Source organism: Trichosurus vulpecula, chromosome 9, assembly GCF_011100635.1.
Source record: "Trichosurus vulpecula isolate mTriVul1 chromosome 9, mTriVul1.pri, whole genome shotgun sequence".
Classification (NCBI taxonomy): domain Eukaryota; kingdom Metazoa; phylum Chordata; class Mammalia; order Diprotodontia; family Phalangeridae; genus Trichosurus; species Trichosurus vulpecula.
This window is the reverse complement of record NC_050581.1, coordinates 149,433,504-149,453,737: the sequence shown is the minus strand read 5'-3', so window position 1 is coordinate 149,453,737 and position 20,234 is coordinate 149,433,504. Positions and strand designations below refer to the sequence as shown.

Below are 20,234 nucleotides of genomic sequence, written 5' to 3'. Positions count from 1 at the left end.
TTGTGACACTTGACCTTTCTGGTCTTCACTTTCTGTGTCTGATCAAAATGAGAGGGGTGGGCTCTTTGACTTTGAAGATGTCTTCTAGCTTTAAGTCTTTGATCCTATGACCAAGGGTGTGGGGGGAGGGGATCAAGGATGATGTTGTCAAGTTTAGCTTCTAAGATGACGTGAAAAGCCATGTCAGCATCCAGATGGAGAATCCTGATGCCCACCTTGCCCACCTCTTCTGGCAGTACGGCTACCAGAACACATCCTTCCCTTCTTGGTATTCAGGACAGGCTCAGTGACTATTTGGTATTTCAGTGATGGAAGTCACAGAAGAGACACCTAATTTTTCATCCTAGTATCCATCACCTACCCATGACAGCCGCAGAAGTCACCTCCTGGAAGGGAGGAGGTAGGGATCTTCACATCACCCCACCCCCACCCCATGCTCCAGCCAGGGCTTCCCCTTCTAAGCATCGGCTGAACTATTCATCACATCGTCAGACCCGGAGTAGGACAGAACCCGGGAGGTCATCTAGTCATGAGATCAGAGGAAGAAACTGAGACCCAGAAAGAGAAAGGGTCACTTGGGCTTAGTCTAAGTTTTATTTTGATAATTTGGTTTTATTCCTGTCCTTGAGTCCTAGGAAATAGATAAGTTTGTGGTTTTGTTTTGACTATGATTTACTTATCCCAAGACTAGGAGTGGCATGGGGGGTACACAGGTGGAGGGAAGTCATTTGGTGTTCGGGCCAGTAACAAGTTAACAGAGGCAAACATATCTAGCTCCCTCCTTCCTCTCTTGAGCTCCAGTCTCTTACCACAATCTTCCTACAGGACCTCTTTATTTGAATGTTAGGTATCTCAAACTCTATGTGTCCAAAGGAGAACTCATAGGCATGTTGAGTAAATCTGTCCTTCCTTTTAACGTCTCTCTTTCTGTCCAGAAAACCACCACCATCACCTATCATAATAATAACGATGATGATAGCATTTGCATAGCACTTTGCAGGTTTGCGAAAGACTTTATATATATTATCTCAGTTTCCCAACCTTGATGCAATCTTCAACTCACCATCCTCCCCACCTCCATCCGACTAAATGCTGAGTCTGCTTGATTCTAGTTTCACATTTCTTGCATCTGCTCCCCTCTCCCCACTCCCCACTCCCATAGCCACCCTTTTGGTTTAGGTTCTTATCACCTCTCCCAAGGACTACTGGAAAAGCTTCCAAACTATTCTCAGATTCTAGTCTCCTCTCTAACCCGTGTCTCCAGAAAGCCACTCAAAAACCACCTTCCTAAAGGACACATCTAATCATATCACCTCCCCTGCTCAACAATCTTCAATGGCTTCCTCATGCCTCCAGGATAATTGGAAGTTTTTCACAGTCTAGTTCCAGCCTACCCTTCAAGGGTCATTGCATAATACACCCTTTCATGTGTCATACGTTTTATCCAATCTGGTCTACGGATTGCCAAGCTGGTTCCTCAAACCCATCAATCTCTCTCCCAGCTCCATGCCTTCCTTCTCACAGTCTTCCCCTCCCCCCACCATTCCTGGAATGCACTTCCTCCTCACTTCTGACTCTTAGCATCCTTGGCTTCCTTTAGAGGCTCAGCTCACGTGCCACCTCCTATGGGAAGTCTTTCCTGACCCTGTTAGTAATCAGTGCTCCACTCTCCCTGCCAAATCATCATGTATAAACTTGTCTGTTTACATGTTTTAACCTGCTAGTAGAATGCCAGCTCCCTGAGGGTAGGGAGTATTTTCCATTTTGTCTTTACATGCCCAGTGAATACAGTAGAAAGAAATGACTTGGAATCATGGGATCTGGGCTCAAATCCCAGCTCTGCTGCTTACTACTTGTGTGACCTGGGGTTGCTTAGAGATTAAATTATTTAATCTCTCAGGGCCTCAGTCCTCTCATCTAGAAAAAGAAGGGATTAGACCAGATGAACAGCAAGGTCCCTTCCAGCTCTAAATCAGGAACACATGATCTTACTCACTGCCTGATGGGGCATAATGACCCTTAGAGACCAGACCAAGACCCTCATTTTACAGATTTGAAAAAACTCTGAAAGGAGAGGTGACCTGCTCAGGGTCATGTAGCTAAAGCATTGGAACCAGGGCTTGGATTCATGCCTTCTGACCTGAAGGAGCTGGTGCTCCTTCCACTATAACCTGACACTGCGTTCACAGGCACCACATTGATTTTTGGGTAAAGAACAGTCCTCCTTTCTTCTGGAAGCACAAAAGGGCCTGTACCATTCTAGGTCAATCTCCAGGGGCCTTGGTGCTAACATTTCCCCTTTCTTGGCCAACAAAAGCAAGCACAGAGAGGGTAAGTCTTCCAGGTCTGCTCTCTTCAGTAGACCTTTACCTCGGGTCTCACTGTGTCTAAGGGGACAAACCAAAAACCCAGATTTCTAGTGAAATCTATGGCTTCTTAGAAGGATAAAAGTGTCCCCTTGTCTCTTGAAATTAGCCTTCATTTTCTGCTTCTCTTTGGATATTTGGGGGTTAAAGATTCTACCAAGGCAGGATGATTAATGGGACCTGGAAACCAATCCCACCCAGCAAAGAGATAAGGCTAAGCCAGAATCTTTTAGCTTTATGAACCCGTTTCAAGGGGGCCCCTGCCTAGATTGTGGTCTCCCCCAGTCCTATTACAGGCTTACCCCCCACGACCAAGGTCCTGAGCTCTAGCACCCTGACTTAGCTTGCTGGGTGTCTTCCTGAGCTTGGGGATCATAGAATTATAGACTAAGAGTTGGAAAAATACCTTAGAGGCCATCTAGTTCAAGTCCCTTAACTTTCAGGTGTGGAAACTGAGGCCCAGGGAAGTTATGTCTTGCCCAAGGTCACATAGGTGCTAAGTAACAGAATGCAGCTTCGAATTCAGGTCTTCTGACTCCAAATTTAGCCCTCTTTCCAGAGGACTTCATGGCCTCTAGCATGGCACAGTGAAAAGAACAATGGACAGGGAGTCTAAACTCCTTTGGCCAGCATTCAAGGACCTCTCCAATTTGGCACTGACTTATCTCACACCATTGTCTAACCGTCTGCTCCAGCCAGACTGCTTTTATCATCCTCTGAACTCGCCATGCTCAATCTACCTCTCGGACCTTTGCTTACGTCATTCGTCTTGTCTGGAATGCCTCGTCCTCCCATCTCCCAGGATCCCCCACTTACAGTTTGAAGGCGGCCTTAGGAGCAGCTAGTCTAACCTCTTCAGTTCACAGGCGGGGAGACTGAGGCCGAGGGGCGTCGTGACTTGTCTGCGATCACACCATAAGGAGCCCAGCTGGGATTCGGATTTGGGGTCCTCGAATCCAAATCCAAAGCTCTTTCTCCTCTACTTTTTGAAATCCTGCCCATTTTTTAAGGTCTAACTTCAGTCCCACTTCTTAAAAGCTTTCCCTGACCACCCCAGCTCGTAGGTTTTTCTCCCTCAACCAGCCTCCCAGAGAATTTCCTGTCTGTGCCCCTCATTGGGTTTTTACTTTATGCAGAAAGATGAGTTCAAATCTAGCCTCAGACACTTATTAGCTGTGTGGCCCTGGTCAAGTCACTTAACCTCAATTTCTTCTATTATGAAAATGGGGATAATAAAAGTACCCACCTCCCAGGGTTGTTGTGAGGATGAGATAACACTTGTAAGTGCAAACCTTACAATACTGTATAAAGACTAGCTAGGATTGCTGCTGACTTAAAGTGTTCCTATTTCAAAGCTTTCAATCTAGAAGAGACCTGAAGATCAGCTAGTCTTCTCCCCTGTTGCATAGATAACACAACAGAGATCTGGACAGGTCGAGTGACTAACCAAGGTCATAGAGCTCTAGCAGAGATAATTTTGAAGTTCAAGTCCTTTGACTCCAAAATTTATCTGCCTCCCTCCCCTCTATGGCTCTATGCTGTATGCCTTCAATTAAGATTCGCTAAGCAGACAGAAAGCTCTTTGAGGACAAGGACCATATTCATGTATTTTTTCTCCTTCCTTTTAAAAAAATTTATTTTAATTTAATTTAATTTTTTTTCTCCTTCCTTCCTATGCTTTGCTACTTTCTCTACCTCACCCCAAACCCTAGCACACTGATCTCATAAGAGACAGGAAGCATGGTGCAGTGGAGAGAGTATTGAAATAGGCCCAGAGAACTGGATTTGAGTCTTCCCACTTACCACCTATGGAGCCTGAGAAGGGCCCGTGAGCTTTAGCTTCTCTCTTTGTAAAGTGGGAAATGACCTCCATCCCTGCTCTACCTCTCAAGACTGTGGGGCTCAGAGGAGGTGATATCTGTGTGGAAAGCGCTTTCCAAATTCTAATTAATAAAGACTTATACAAACGAAAGAGAGCATCATTATGGGAAGTGCTCCATATACTATATCCAGAGATTACATGGGAGCTGGCCTGTCCACCCCAATTGTCAGTTAGAGCCTGGGGTCCCCAGTGGTCAGATGGAGGCTGGGGTCCTCAAATAACAGGGGAGGAAGAAAGACAGAACTTTTCCAAACGCAGGGGGCACAGACTGACCTGTAACCCCGGCTGAAGCTTACGCTTTCCTAACTCAAGTGAATCTTACTCCTTTCTCAATATTCTACTACCACTACAATTCGACAAGCATTTATCAAGTGCTTACTATGTGTCAGGCGCTGAGCTAAGCTCTGGGTATACAAATAAGGAAGGGAAAGACAGTGCCTCCCCCAAAGAGCTTACAATCAAATGAGGGAAGACAAAACGCAAAAAAAGGGGGGAAAAAGTAAGGGAGGGAGGGAACCAGGGAGTACCTGGACATGGAAAGTGTCCTAGACCCAAAGAGGTGGCAGCTGAGTAAAGGAGGAGGGGTGCATGATCCCTGGGAGAGCAGCTCTGGCCTCAGTGACCATGGCTCCAGCCAGGGTCTCGCTACAAGGATGCTCCCCCGAGGGCTGATATTTTCCTGACTGCAGCTGCAGCCTTGAAAAGCCCCCAGAAGATTGGAAAGGCAGACTCATTGTCAGTCCAGGCCAATGTGTCAGCCAGACTCTGAATGCTTCCATTTACAACTGGCTCTATTTTTAATCCTTCTGATTTCAATCTCTCTCTCTCTCTCTCTCTCTCTCTCTCTCTCTCTCTCTCTCTCTCTCTGTCCCTCCCTCCCTCTCTTCTCTCCTTCTCTCTCTCTGTGCATATTTTCTCTGTTGTTTTCTATTTCCTTCCATCTAAATGGTGTGCGTGTACGTGTGCATGTGTGTGTGTGTGTGTGTGTGTGTGTTTCTGGGGCTGGGGTCAGGTCCCTGTCTCACAGCAGCCACAATGGCCCCCTGACCCACTTTGCCTCTTGCTATCTGAAAAGGGTGGGCCACTTTTCTCTGCCTCAGGCCCTCTCCTACAAGTGAGTGACTAATCCTCCTCTCAGAGGCAGCTCAGCTATGACCCCACGACTCCCTTCAGTTAGATCTGTAGTGGTTGCTGGAGATAAACTCTCTTGTCTCTACTTCCCAGATGGGAAGATTGAGACATGAGAAGTGGCTGTTGGGAAAAGGATTGGGTGAGATCCCTGTTTCTGGAGGCAGATAGTCATCCTTGATTCTGTTGAAAGCTGGGGTTAAGAAACAACTGGAAGAAAAGTCCAATGGACCAAATCATTAAGGATTCCTGGATTCTCGAGTAAGGGGCTGCCTGGGAGGAAGAAACTACTCACTCCTTGACTATTGAGCCCACACTGATCTCTCCCTCCTCTGAAATCCTGCTGTACTTACAGCCAGTGAGTCAGAATCTGTCTTGGACGCCACACACCCCACTCCAACCAAGTTAGCCTTCTCTTCGTCTCCCTAACATGACTCACCTATTCCCTTCTGCAGGCCTTGGGCCAGCCATGATCTGGAATTGGTTCCTGCCCCACTGGGAAACATCTAAGAGATGTTCTGAGTCACAAGTTGCCTCAGTTTCCAGGTCTTTTTGTTTCTGGTGCCTTATGTCTTCTCCCTTGCTTGCCTGATCTCTGACCTTTGGCCTGACCTTGGTTCTTGGCAAGTCCCAGTTTCCCGACCTGTTTCTGGGTTTCCTGGCTACCCGTGGTTTCAGGTTAACAGATAGTTTGCCATTCAGTCATTTGTCAAGCCTTGTCCTTTCTCCATCTGTATTACCTCTGGCATCTGACCCTGCCTTTTCACTTTCATCATGACCACTCTGGTTCAGGTCCTTATTTCTACCTGACTCGTAGATGCTTCTGTGTTTTCATTTGTCCATTCATTCCTCATCTAGACTATTGTAATAGCCCCCTCCCTGGTCCCTCTGCTTCTGGTCTAGCCCCTCTCCAATCCATCTTCCACTCCCTACTGGAATAGTCTTCCAAATGTCCCAGTGTGATCATGTTGTTCCTCTAATCAGGAATGTTCAATGGCTCCCCATTGCCTACTGAAAGAAACATAGACTACTGAGCCTGGCATTCAAAGCCCTTCACAATTTGGTTCCAACCTGCCTGTCTGACTTTACTGCCTACTTTATCCTTCACATAAAGTCTTACATTCCAACCAAACTGCCCCTGTAGGACAGTTCCCTCTATTCTCATCCTGATCTCTCCCATCTCCATGACTTTTCTCAATGCATCTTCCATGAGTGGAATGAACTCCTCTCTCATTCCCTGTCTATGTCTGTTCCTTCTCCAGAAAGCCTGTTCTGACCACTCCCAGGGAAAAAAAAAGTTTCTATCCCACATTCCTTTTTTTTTGAGGCAGTCAGCGTTAAGTGACTTGCCCAGGGTCACATAGCTAGTAAGTATCTGAGGCCAAATTTGAACTCAGGTCCTCCTGACCCCAGGGCTGATACTCTATCCACGGCACCACCTAGCTCCCTTCCTATCCCACATTTCTTACAGCTTTTCCCCTACCTCTTCTTCGCCCCTATCTCCCCATCTCCTAATTATTTGTATACATATCCTACCTCTCCTTCGCCCCACTAATTATATAGTAAACTTCTCACAGGACAGGGGCAGTCAGGATCTAGATTTGTACCTTCATTTCCCAGCACGGCATCATGAATCTAACAGACTTTTGTAAAGCTGAATTAACTGCTTCAAATGACATGGTTGTGTCTTCCCCAATAGGCTGCAAGCTTTCTGAAGGCAAGAGCTGTGTTTGAGCCATCTTCTCTGTCTTCAACAACACTTGGGCATAGTGTTGAGCACACAGTACGTGCTCAGAAAACACTCCTGACTGATTCAATCGGACAAATTAGGTTTGAAAAATCTATATGCTTTTGATACATACACATTTCATAAGTGTATAAGCATTTAGTGTGTACAGAGCCCCAGGGCTAGGAATATGAAGAGCGTTTGCTAGGGGAGAGACAAAATTAAGATAAGCAATGGTCCCTGTCATAATGTAGTTTATAATTTAGTCTATAATCTAGCTGACACATGCATGGAGAGTTATCGTAGGAAATAATTCATGATAAGTATGTAAGAGTAGTTTAAGCAAAGTGGCATGGGGTGGAGAAAGGTCATTAGTGATCGGGGGAGATCAGGAAGGGTTTCTCAAAGGAGATGATATTTGGGAAGAGTTTTAAAGATGAATAGAAATTCAACAGGTAGAAAGGGTTAGCAGTGGGTGTTCCAGATCCAAGGTAGCGCAAGGTATGTATGGAGGGTGGACAGTTGTCCAGTTTGGCTAGACTGTATAATAAATGGAGGTATAGGCATTAGATAAGGCTGGAAAGGGAGGAGGAAGCTGGGTTATGAAGATCTTTGAAAGTCAGACAGAATTTTGTATTTGATCCTGGAGGTGATAGGGAGCTGATGGAATTTATTGAGCATGGGGATAACATGGTCAGACCTATGTTTTAGGAAAATCACATTGGCAGCTAAATGGAGGATAGATTAGAGTAGGAAGATACTTGAGGCAGGCAGACCCACCAGCAGGCTACTGGGGCAACTAGGTGGAGCAGTGGATGAAAGCACCAGCTCTGGAGTCAGGAAGAGCTGAATTCAAATCCTAGATACTTCCTAGCTGTGTGACCTTGGGCAAGTCACTTTGGGCAGGAATTCTGTAGGATGGTAGGGATAAAAAGACAGAAACAAAGGAACTGACTTTCCTTGCTTTTAAGGAATTTACACGGCAGGAACTTACAAGGAAAACTGAAGTAGAAGAGAGTTAGCCATTGAGGGGGGAGGTAGAGATCAGAGCTGAGTCTTGAAGGAAAGGGATTCTGAGAGGTGGAGATGAGGAAGGGGCACCTTTCATGCAAGGGGCATGGCTTGTGCGAAAGATAATGACCTCAGTTTGGGACGTGTTGAATTTGAAGCATGGATGGGAAATCCATGTGGAGATGTCCTGTAGGTAGGCAGGAATTTGGAGCAACTGACAAATCACTGAATTACATAAGTCCCTCCAAATGCTCTGGAACTTTGTAAATCTGAACTCGGCTCCAATTTGGGACTGGGTCGACATGCTTTTTGGGTATTCCTGGTGGGTTCTCCAATAGAGGCAAGAACTTAGAGTTTGGGGGAAAAAGGTTAAGTCCTGGAATAGAGTACTTTTTGCTGCAATCTCTGTTTTTTGCCCTTAGGACTGAGATGGGGATGTCTGAGAAGCTACCCCTAATCATCTCAGCTGCAGGTGGGAAGATCTAAGCATGGACAACAGTGAGGTGTATTTGGAGACTCCTCCTTTCTGGAGGTTGAAGCCAACAGATGCTTTCTTAAGGACACCTTTAATGTGTCCATTGTCCCTTTAGAGGAGGAGATACAAGGGTGGCCAAATTGGAAATTTAATGCCAATCAGAAGGCCCTGATGACTGCCTGGTTAATGGTGCATCCAGGTGACCTGTATCCTGGTAAATCTTGAGCGCAGTACTTTCCTTCTCCCAGGTGAGGATCTTTAACTCTGGGCCACTTCCCAAGCCCCATTCTCAGCTGGAGCTGGAGGAGCTCTGGAAAGAGCAGAGCAGATCCTTCCAATAAACCCTCCTTCAGGCAAAAATAAGGGAGTGAGCCAAATCCCAAGCAAGCCATCCCATTTGTTTCTGGTCCCAGATTCTGTGCCCTGGGGGCATCGGGGAAGCGGTGATGAGCTCATTTCCAAACGCATACAGCTAATTCAGGCACCCCCTGCCTTCCTGTCAACCCACCCCCCACTCAGATGGCAGTGTGCGTAACTCCTGTAGTGTGGAGAAGGGGGTTGAGGAGAGGAGGAAAGGGAAGAAGAAGGGAAGGGAGAGGAAAAGAAGTGAAGGGAAGATAATGAGGAGGGAGAAGATCAGGGGAAGGGAAAAGGGAATAGAAAGAGTAGGAAAGGGAAGAATAAGGAGGAGGAAAGAGGAGGGAGGAGGAACAAGCACGAAAGAGGAGATGAATAAGAAGAAAGAGAAAAAGAAAAAGGGAAGGGGGAAGATCAAGAGGAGGACCAAAGAGAGGAAAGATGAGAAAGGAAAGGGGGACTGTGGAGAAATACGAGAAGGAGGAAGGGAAAAAAGGAGGAGGAGGAGGAGAGGTGGGAGCAGGGAATGACAAGGGGAGAAGAGGCAGAGAAAGGTGATGGAAAGGGGAAGGGGAGGATATCTGAGAAGAATGGAGGAAGAAGAAAAGACAGAGGAAGGAAAAGGGAGAGAAAAAATTACCAGAATAGAAAGCAGAAACTAAGACAAAGAATGAATGCATCATTCTCTGAACAATTCTTCCTGGCTTTTGTCCCTCTTCCAGATTCCTTCCTGGTGAAGGGAGAGAGAACCCTGTGGTACCTACAAGTTTTCTCTTCTGGGACAGGGGGAAAGCAGAGGCCCGAAGGGCTGGGTAGCTTGAGGTCAGTGCTCGGGGCCTTCCTTCCATCTGCCCACACAGTTGCAGTCCCCCCCTGTGCCCTCTCTATGGTCCTAGCTGCAGGCCACAATCTTAGCACCACTCAGCTGGGCTGGCAGGATTCCTAAGGGGCTGGGAAAACCTCCTGGAGGTTCATACTGGAGCTTTCACAGTCACCTTTTCATTATTTCTCTCAAACTTCATATTTTTTCTAGGTTTTTCCTCCTTTTTTCTTTTTGTCTATGACCTGACTAAGGACAAGGAAGTAAGTGTATTGGACTGAGAGAGCCCAGAGATACTGGCTCTGGTCCCAGCTGTATTGCTAACTTGAAATGAGACCTTGGGCCAGTCATTGGGCCTCAGCTGCCTCCTTTGTCAGTGAGGTAACACTACCTACCTTGATTGCCTTACGGAATAGTTATGCTAAGAGAATGTAGCAGCATATATGGAAATGAGAGCTTTCATCTCAATGGTAATACTGTCCTATTCACACATTACCCCCCACTCCCCATCCCCTGCCCCTAGCTTTTGTCACAACCAGCCCAAATATCTAGCTATGGCAAATTCCACTGCAATCAGCTCTACTGACATTTCAAATGCAGAAACAGCAAAATTCCATGGGGGGAGGAGAGAGAGAGGGAAGGGAGGGAGGAGAGAGAGAAAGAAAGAAGGAAAGGAAGGAAGGAAGAAGGAAAGAAAGAAAGAAGAGAGGGAGGGAGGGAGAGAGAGAAAGAAAGAATGGAAGAAAGAAGAAGGAGGAGGATGAGGAGGAAGAGGAGGGGAGAGAGGGAGAGAGAGAGAGAGAAAGAATGGTCTTCATCCTTCCATTTAACCTTGTGAATAAAGATTGGTTTATTCACTCTTTTTGTATCCCTGGCACACATTGTCTAGAGTATATTAGGTGCTTAATGAATACTTTTTGATTGGTTGTAGAAGAAAGAGCACTGGATGTGGAGTCAGGAGATTTGTTTTTCAGCCCAGCTTTACCACTTCTTAGCCAAATCTGAGTCTGTTTCCTCAGTGGGACATGGATTTAGAGTCAGTACCCAAGTCTGAAGCCCCATTTTGCTGTTTACAGGCTGTGTGACTTTGGATAAGTCACTTTACCACTCTAGACCTCAGTTTACTTCTCGGCACAGTGAGTAGGGTGGGATGGATAATCTCTATGTTGTCATCTGGGTCTAAATCCTATGGTCTCTCCTTGGAACTGTCTCCTCCTTCCTTTACTTCAGAAACAGGATGACCAGACCCTTCCCTAACTCAGAGGATCTTCCTTACCTTGTGGGTGAGGCCTGGCTCCCTTTGGCTGCTCTCCTCCTCTCCTGAGGATTTCTGCTCCTCATCTGATGTGACATCCTCTGTGGGCACCGCTGAGATTGGGCAGACTTTGTACGGCTCCGTGTAGGCACTGCAACCAGATAAAGGGAGATGGGGCAAGGGGGATTAGAATCACTGGATATCTGAAGTTCCATCAGGACAATCTTGGACCTGCTACTTGTCAAATAGGACCAAGACTATCCCTTTAGAACATTCCTAGCAATCCAAGTTCCTGCAAGCGGAGGAGGCAATGAAAAGGGGAGGAAGAGGAGCGTTCATCAAATCCTTTTCAACTGTAGAAAAATTAAATGGGCTGGCTTTGGACAAATGTAGGGCCAGGAAGGCCTTGAGGGAGTGGGGTGGAGAGACACTTGTCACTAGCACATATGGTTTGCTACAGATTCATGCCAAGGTCTGACTATTTCCTTTTGAGAGAAGCAGAGGAAAGAAGCAAACAAAGCAAGGGATTTCAAGTCAGAAAATCTGGATTCAAATCTTGGCTTTGCTGCTTGATCCCTCTGTGAGCTTGGCAATCACACCCTTAACATTTCTAAACTTGAGTTTACTGAGAGGGTTGGACTAAGAAATCTTTAAGGTATCTTCTAGCTCAAAATCGTGTGTTCCCTCTCAGTGGTCTCATTAGCTCCTATGGGTTCAACCGCCACCTCTTTGTAGACGACTCCCGAATCAGCAATGAACATCCCTAACTCCCTGTTAAATCTCTACACCTGGGTGTTCTATTGTCATCTCAAGCTCAACATGTCTAAAACTGAGCTAGGTATTTCCCTCTCTAAACCCATTTTAGAGAATTTAAAACCCTTCACAGCTCAGCCTACTATTCCACTCTGGTCACAAACTACTCCCCCTCATCAACTCTATGATCCAGCCGAACAGTTACTCAATAAACATCTATTAAGCACGTTAGCATGTTCCAGAATGCAGCTAGGGGGTCTCGGTGGATACAGCAATGGGCCTGGAGTCAGGAAGCTGTTATTCAGTTGTCTCAGTCACGTTTGACCCTTTGTGAACTCTTCTGTTTTTGTTTTTTGCAAAGACACTGAAGCAGTTTGCCATTTCCTTCTCCAGCTCATTTTACAGATGAGGAACTGAAGCAAACAGGGGTTAAGTGACTAGCCCAGGGCTACACAGCTAATAAGTGTCTGAGGTGGGATTTGAACTCAGGAAGATGAATCTTCCTGACTTCAGGTTTGGTGCTCTATTCACAGACCTGAGTTCAAAACCGACCTTGGACACTTATTATAAGCTGTGTGACCCTGGGCAAGTTACTTAACCTCTGTTGGCCTTAATGGACTGAAGAAAGAAATGGCAAACCACTCCAGTATCTTTGTCAAGAAGACCCCATGGAAGGTATGGACCATCCACAAGGTCACTCAGAGGCGGACATGACTGACGGACTGAAGAACAACAACAATATGCCAGGTAAATGTGTTATAAGCACTGAGGATACAAAAAAATGCAAATGACAGTCTGCCTTTGAAGAACCCACAATAGGATGGGACAGTCCTTCTGATGGCTCTACACAACATTCTGCCATCTTGTCTTCATGCCTTTGCCTAGGCTCTCCTCCCATGCCAGGAATGGTTTTCCACTGCACCTTTGCCTCTTAGAAGTCTTGGCTCTTTTCAAAGCTCAGCTTAAGAACCACCTCCTACAGGAAGCCTTACCTGATTGTCCAAGTTGTTAGTCTTCCCTTCTTCCCCCCTTCTTCCCCTGTGTATTTATTTTTCTTTCACTTAACCATGAATTTGTTGTAGAACTCTTTTCCCCTCCCCCCCTCAAGGCAGGGACTGTATTGTGTACTTATATTCAAATGCCTAGAACATAGTAGGTGCTTAATAAATGCTTGTTGATGGACTGAAGGGAAAACAAGGGAAGCTAAGAAGAGAATAAAAAACAGTAAAACAAATCAACATGTTGAAAAAAAAGTCTGATGTTATATTTGTAATGTTCCCCACTCATGGACCCTGACCTTGGCACCTAACATCTTAGCAAGAATTCATGTATTTGATTAGTCAGTGAAGAGAGGTTGTATGATATTGTGGGAGAAAGAGCAATACTTGGAATCAGAAGGTCTGGGTTCGAATCGTGGCTCTGACATTCCCTGTGATCATAGGATTTAAAACTGGAAGGAAGTTTGGAGCTCATGGAATCTACTCTCCTCATTTGTTTTAACTGAGAGAAATAACCTGGCTTGCCTATGCTTGTGCTTATTGTAGTTGTTTCAGTGATGCCCAACTCTGTGACCCCATCTGGGGTTTTCTCGGCAAAGATACTGGAGTGGATTGTCATTTCCTTCTCCAACTCATTTTACAGATGAGGAAACTGAGGCAAACTGGGTTCAGTGACTTGCCCAGGGTCACACGAGTCTGAGGCTGGATTTGAATTCAGGTCTTCCTGACTCGAGGTCTGGCTCTTTATCCACTGTGCTACCTTGCAGCCAGGGCATAAGGACAACGTTTTATTATATAAAGCACTTTATAAACTTCAGTGTATTTAAAACACTTTGCAATGTTAGCGATTACTGAACTGGGTCTTGGGAGGCCCAGGATATAGTCCTGATCTTCAGTAGAAAAGATACTGATTGAAAGTCAGAAGGCCTAGGTTCAAGTCCCAACCCCGACACTAGCTTTGAGAATGTAGGGAAGTTACCTCATTCTTTGAACCTAGGTTTCTTTTTCAATATAATAGGGATGATGCTAATACTTTGAATGCAGGAAAGAGTTTTGTATAGAGAGCTGACTTCAGAGGCAGGGAGATCTTCGTTCAAGTCACGCCTCTGAAACATGCTGGTTGTTTGACCTTGGGCAAGTCATTTAATCTTGCCAGGTCTCAGTTTCCTCAACTGAAACTAAAAGGCATTGGACTAGATGATTTCTATGATCCCTTTCAGTTCTAAGTCTGTGACCCCAAGATTCATGCCCCAGACCACTCTCCAAGACTACAAATTACAGAGTACTTGTCTATCTGAATCTGTGCAGTGAGTTTCCTCATTGAGAGTTGCCTGTGCTGATGAAATCCAAGACCTGGTAAAGAAACCGACAAACCAACCAGACCAGGTGGAGCTCAGGGCTGGGCCCTGGTTACTTAGCCAATGGCCTGTGCACTCTGGGGTAGAGTGAAAATCCTGCCTCAGTGAGCTCTTTCCCTCAAACCAGTCCTAGCACCTTAGTGGAAGTTTAAAAAAATTCTCCAAAAACATCTCTCATACTTATAACTTTTCCCATCATTGTGAAGAAAGGACTTTGTGAGCCTTAATTTGCCACAAGAATTGTGCTCTTCTAAATTCACTCAGTGACTTTGTGTGATTTCCCCTCTTCTTTCTGGGATTTAGTTTCTTCATTTATAAAATGAGGCAGGTGAAGCAGATGACCCCTAAGGTCCCTTCCAGCTTTTTAAGATGGGGCCCTGTGTCTCAATTTTGCTCAGGGTGCATCCTCAAAACATCCTGGGAAATGTATCTTCTTTTCTCAGGAGGCCTCTGCTCTTCATTTCCTATGGGATCTTTCCTCCCCCCCTTAGAGGGGAATAGACAGGTTCCTGAAAGGGGCTTGGAATAATGGGAAAGCAGGTAGGAAGGAAGCTTCCTAAGGAGTAATTTTAAATAAAGGACAAATTGCATGTATTCTATGTCTTTTTAAGTCAACAAGTGATTTAGGGGCAAGAGGAGTTGGAGGAACTATGATTTGGTGTCATAGGCATTCAGCTCACAAAGAAATCAGTTCAAGGACATGTATATCCAGTCAGGAGCTGTTCTCCTTTAGTCTGGATTATTTATGATGGGCAGGGTCTCCTCTGATTCCCCAGGGATAATTACACCTTACTAAAGACCAGCATGTTAAACAGGGAAGAATAAATGTATAAGGACGCTAGGGATAAAGCAAAAGAGATACCAGCTATCAGTCAGGAAACCTGGGTTTAAGTCTCAATTCCTCCACTAACCCGTTGGAGTTTTGGGGGGTCAAAAATTTCATCACCTAGTGGCCAACCTTCTGGTACTGAGCCTTTCTAACCTAGGTTCGTCCTTGAACAAGGACGGCTGGGGCTGTACCCAAAGCCCTTCTAGCTCTGTAAAGCTGAAAGGGATCTTTGAGGTCATTGAGTTCAACTCATTCATTCCACATTGGTCAGAGCTTTTGCTTTAGGGGCTTGGCTTTGGAGAACACAAGTGATGGTCCTAGGGAAGGGATGATCCAGGATCATTGACTGAGGGACCTCAGGGGCCAGCTAAGCCACTCATTTACAGATGAGGAGGCCAGATCCCAAAGATAGCCCACTCAACAATTAGGTTTCTAATCTTTGTTCAAGATCTTTTTATTTATTCATTTTTCAAGATCTTCTTAACAATGAGGAAATGACTGAGGCAGACCGCTCCATTTTTGGCCAGCAGTAATTGTTAGGGAGTTTTTCTTTACATTACACCTAAATTTGCTTTTCAGCAAGTCCACCATTGTTTTCCCCCTTCACGAAGGTATGGGGGTGATCTGGAGTTTATAAATGTCCTGGCAAATTCAATCAATATGGAAGCGCTTTGAGTACAAGCTTGGGAGCTATGTATGTATCTACTATCTAAGGACCAGCACTTAAAACAGTGCCTGGCACACAGTAGGTACTTCATAAATGTTTATTGAATTGGATTGTCTAGGCTCCAAGAAAATTTGGAAAAGAGGTTTGTCACTAAGGTACTTGTGGACATAGTTGACTGTCCAAATTATGGCTCTGCAACCATAGACCGAGAACTTACATTAACAAAATCACAATTCAATGTGGAGTGGTGGAAAGAGAGAAAAATCTGGAGTCAGAGGACCTGGGTTCAAATCCCAGCTCTGCCTGTGTGATGTTGAGCAAGGCATATAACCACTCTGGGCCTCGGTTTCTCTATATGTAAAATGAGGGAATGGGCAGCTAGGTGGTACAGTGGATAGAGTACCAGGTCTGGAGTCAGGAAGACTCCTTTCCTAAGTTCAAATCCGGCCTCAGACACTTACTAGCTGTGTGACCCTGGGTGAGTCACTTAACCCTGTTTGCCTCAGTTTCCTTATCTGTAAAATGAGCTGGAAAAGGAAATGGCAAACCACTCCAGGATCTTTGCCAAGAAAACCCCAAATAGCATCACATAGAGTCAGACAGGACTTAAAAGAGACTGAACAACAAAAAAAGACAGTTGGACAAGAATGGTGTCTACAATTCAGATCTATGACCTATGATTCTAGTATTAATTTAGAACAGAGCTGATTCACTCAAGGACATGGGCCAGCCCAGATTTCTGCTGTCAGGGGACAGGCTTTCAAATCACTTATAAGCTAATGAGACTCTTCATAATGTCTCCTCTATCTGTCCCTTCTCCCTTCCCTCTCCTATTGTTACTTCCCTTGTCTAGGCCCTCAGCACTCCCACCTGGACTATTACAAGAGTCTCCTAATTGATCTCTTCCCTGCCAAGTCATCCTATGGACAAATGCATTTTCCTTAAACATGGACTTCATTATGTTACTCCCTTGGGACTCAATTTCCTCATGTGTAAAACAAAGTGGCTTCCCTATATGATCTCCAAGGCCCTTTCTAATCTAAGTGTGAAAGGATCTGCTTCTTTCTACTCTTTATTCAATGATGTCCTCGAGCATCCTCTTCCTCTTCCCTTCCCAGAACTACTATTTTTGGACTTGAAATCTCAGTGGTTAGTGTACAGTATTAATGAAGTCAGGACCATGGTTGGATGAGTTACTTTTTCCTTTCTTCAGCCATAGGCTGATCCCCTAACCTTAGTCACTGAATATAGTATAAGGGACAGAAAGTTGGAATTGGCATCAGAGGACCTGAGTTCAAATCCCAAGTTCTGCTACTGACTACCTGTGTGACTATGGGCAAATCACTTAACCTTTTCAGGCCTTGGTTTCCTCCTCTGTAAAATGAAGGAGCTAGACTAGATGACCTTTCAAGTCCTTTCTCATGCTAAGAAAATGATCCTATGATTCTGGTGGGCAGAGAGGGTGGTGAGGAGATGAGAAATTCAGGGGGGTTCTTTTGATGGGGAGAAGGTGAGAAAAAAAGGTCTGGAGCACAAAGCACAATTGGGGAAGGCCATGCAAAGGGGAGCATCCTAAGGTGCTTAGTGAGATGTCACAGAGGGAGGAATGATGCCAGCAAAAGGAATGGGCATCATGACTTGAAGAGAAACAGTGGATTGTAACAATGACCTGGGAGATAGCCCAACTGGTCTCAGCTTTGCTAATAACCTGGGTGACCTTGGACGAGACAGTTCCAATATCTAGATCTCACAGTCCTTGTCTGTAAAATTAAGGGGGTGCCTGAGATCAAGGATTCCTAACCTTGAGTGTGTTGTGGACCCCTTTTGGCAGTATGGTGAAACCTATGGACCTCTTCTCAGAATAAGTTTTTAAATATATACAAGAAAATACAGACAATTACAAAGAAAATTAATTACACTTGAATACAGTCAACAAAATATATTTAAAAAACCCCAAACAATTTTACAGACCCCAGGTTAAGGACCCCATGTGATCTCTAATGGGTCTTCCAGGTCTAATATTCTATGAAGGTTTAAGGCAGGATCTTACATTTCGAAGCTGAATATACTGCTTGTGTCCTTGGACTCCTATATGCTGCGTGGATTGTCCAGGACGAGTTGTCCCTTCTTCAACCTTGACTGGGGAGTTTAATCTTCACCAGGTGCCCCTGCCTTGCTTGGGTTTGATCACCCTCCTGGGTTGGAAAGCTAGCTCCCTTGGGTGCACTCAATCCTAGGCAGGAGGCTAGGTTAGGGTAGAGGGCAGAGGAAGGTAGAATGAGTGTCTGGAGGCAATGCTGGTTCTGAACCAGCAGAATGTGGTGGCATGGAACGGACGAAGGCAATGTTCCTGACCTCTGCTGAGGGCAAAGCTAAAATTGTCCATTGCAGAAAGATGGACCCCCAAATTCAACCTGGCATCATCAGAGGAAGTTCAACATGTCCCCTAGGGAAATACTCTGGCTACTTCAAGGACAGATATTAAACCCACTGGGGAGAATGAATGCAACTTTGTTTGAGGGCAGATGGAATGACCTGTCAAGGGAACAGGTACTGCAGGATTTTAGCTCAGAGGGAAAAGGTAAAGGCATTTCTTGATGAGGCAAACACCTACCTGCAAATCCCTTACCCCTAATGCTGATCTCAGACTGACTCCTAACCCTGGCCATAGGATAAGCCTTAACCCTGAATGTGGAATGACCACTAAGCCTGACCTCTAACTCTTATCACAAACTTACCCCCTAATCCTGATCACAAACTGACCCCTAACCTGATCACAGACTGATTGCTCATCCGTATCACAAACAGACCCCTGATCCCAATCACAGACTGACCCCGAAACCTGAGTACAGACTGACTCCTATCTATGATCATAAACTGACCCCTAACCTTTATCAGACTGACTCCTAACACTTATTACAGACTGACCCCTTATCCTTGTCATAGACTGACCCCTAATCCTGTTCATAGACTGACTGCTAACCCTGGCCACAGACTGAGTCTTAACCTTGGCTACAGATTGACAACCTAACTCTGATCACAGCCCTGAAACAGGGCCATAGATTGATCCTCTAACCCTGGCCACAAATTGAGTCTTGCCCTGGTTACAGACTGTGCCTCCACCCTGATCACAGATAGATCCCAGTCTTCCTGGGTAAGAAGGCAAGGTAGAAAGAATGCTGGATTCGGTATCAGAGGAATTGGATTCTGCCACCTGTTTGATATTGGAGAAGTTCTATCTTCTCAAGGACTCAATGACATTCTAGGTGGCATCCAGCTCTAAGTCTGTGATCCCAGGATGATATGTCATCATGCTCCCTGATACCTGTGATTAAATCAAGAAGAGGGAGATCTTTTCCCAGAGGAGATGCTCTAGCTAAGGAGCAGTCCCTATGGTTGGGATAGTCAGGACAGAGCTGCTTGCTCAGCAAAATTTCAAACTCTCTCTCATCAGGTTAACTGCTGGCCCTGCAGCCTCATTAACTGGCTTAGCGAATCTCTCCCTCTTCCTCCCAGATCAGCCTGGCTGCAATTTGTAACTGTTTGTCCTAGAAGACAGGGAATTCAGCTCCATTCGCTTCCCTAAAGATAAATGGCAACATTAAGTTCATGTAGAAACACATTAAAATTTGGTGAGAGTGCCACAGCTTGTTACTGTGGTAATTGTGATGGATAGAGTAGTAAAAGGCTGCTAACATGGCTCAGGTCTCCCATATCCATCTTCCTGCTTCCCCTGGCTCTCTAAGTCCCACCTAGCCAAGAGGCATCAGGACACGTCAGCCCTTTGAGGAGTTTGTAGGCACTGATGGGCATTCATGAAAGCGCCACTGGGGTCTGCTTCAGCCCTTGACAACTGTAGAGTTTGCCCTGGTCCTCTTCCAGCTCCCCTTTCTTTATTCATTTCTTCTAAGGTACTTCATTCACTTCAAACTTGCTCTCTGGAAAGGTTCTGTTGTGCTCAGTCATTCATACTATAGTGTGAATAAGAAGTTGATTTCCCCTTCCCAAAGCTGTTTCTAGAATTTTCCTTAATTTCAAATGAAAAGTTTCATACTCTGTGAAATTTTACTTCAGGTACAAATGACCTGACTGGTGTAGGAAATTTTGGAGAAACCTTATTGGCACCTCTTAAACCATACTGGGAAACGACAATCTATCATGCTATGGTAGAAAGTTCTGGGGTTGCAAGCCCAGAGACCTTTCCTTCCCTGTAAGTTCAGGGAATCAGACTAGATCAAGAGTTCTTAACCTGGGGTTCACTTGAATAGGTTTCAGGTGGAAAGTTCATTAACTTGGAAGGGAAATCTATATTTTCACTGGCCTCTTTATTTTTAATATTTAATATTTAATGGGGGCAGCTAGGTGGTGCAGTAGATAGAGTGCCGGGCCTGGAGTCAGGAAGACGCCATCTTCCTGAGTCCATGTCTGGCCTCAGACACTTCCCAGCTTTGTGACCCTGGGCAAATCACTTAATCCTGTTTACCTCAGTTTCCTCATGTGTAAAGTGAGATGGAGAACAAAATGGCAAACCAGTCCAATGTCTTTGCCAAGAAAACCCCAAATGGGGTCACAAAGAGTCAGACACGATTGAAATGACTGAACAACAACA

The 20,234-nt window shown here is 45.3% G+C and overlaps 1 protein-coding gene across 1 annotated transcript in view; it reads right to left on the bottom strand.

Moving 5' to 3' along the window:
• FGD5 (FYVE, RhoGEF and PH domain containing 5) overlaps positions 1–20,234 on the bottom strand; it is a 191,109-nt gene that overhangs the window by 76,954 nt on the left and 93,921 nt on the right. Inside the window, exon 3 of the mRNA XM_036738174.1 lies at positions 11,042–11,171. Within this exon, the coding sequence (XP_036594069.1) occupies positions 11,042–11,171 (130 nt within the window). The remainder of the gene's footprint in view (positions 1–11,041; positions 11,172–20,234) is intronic.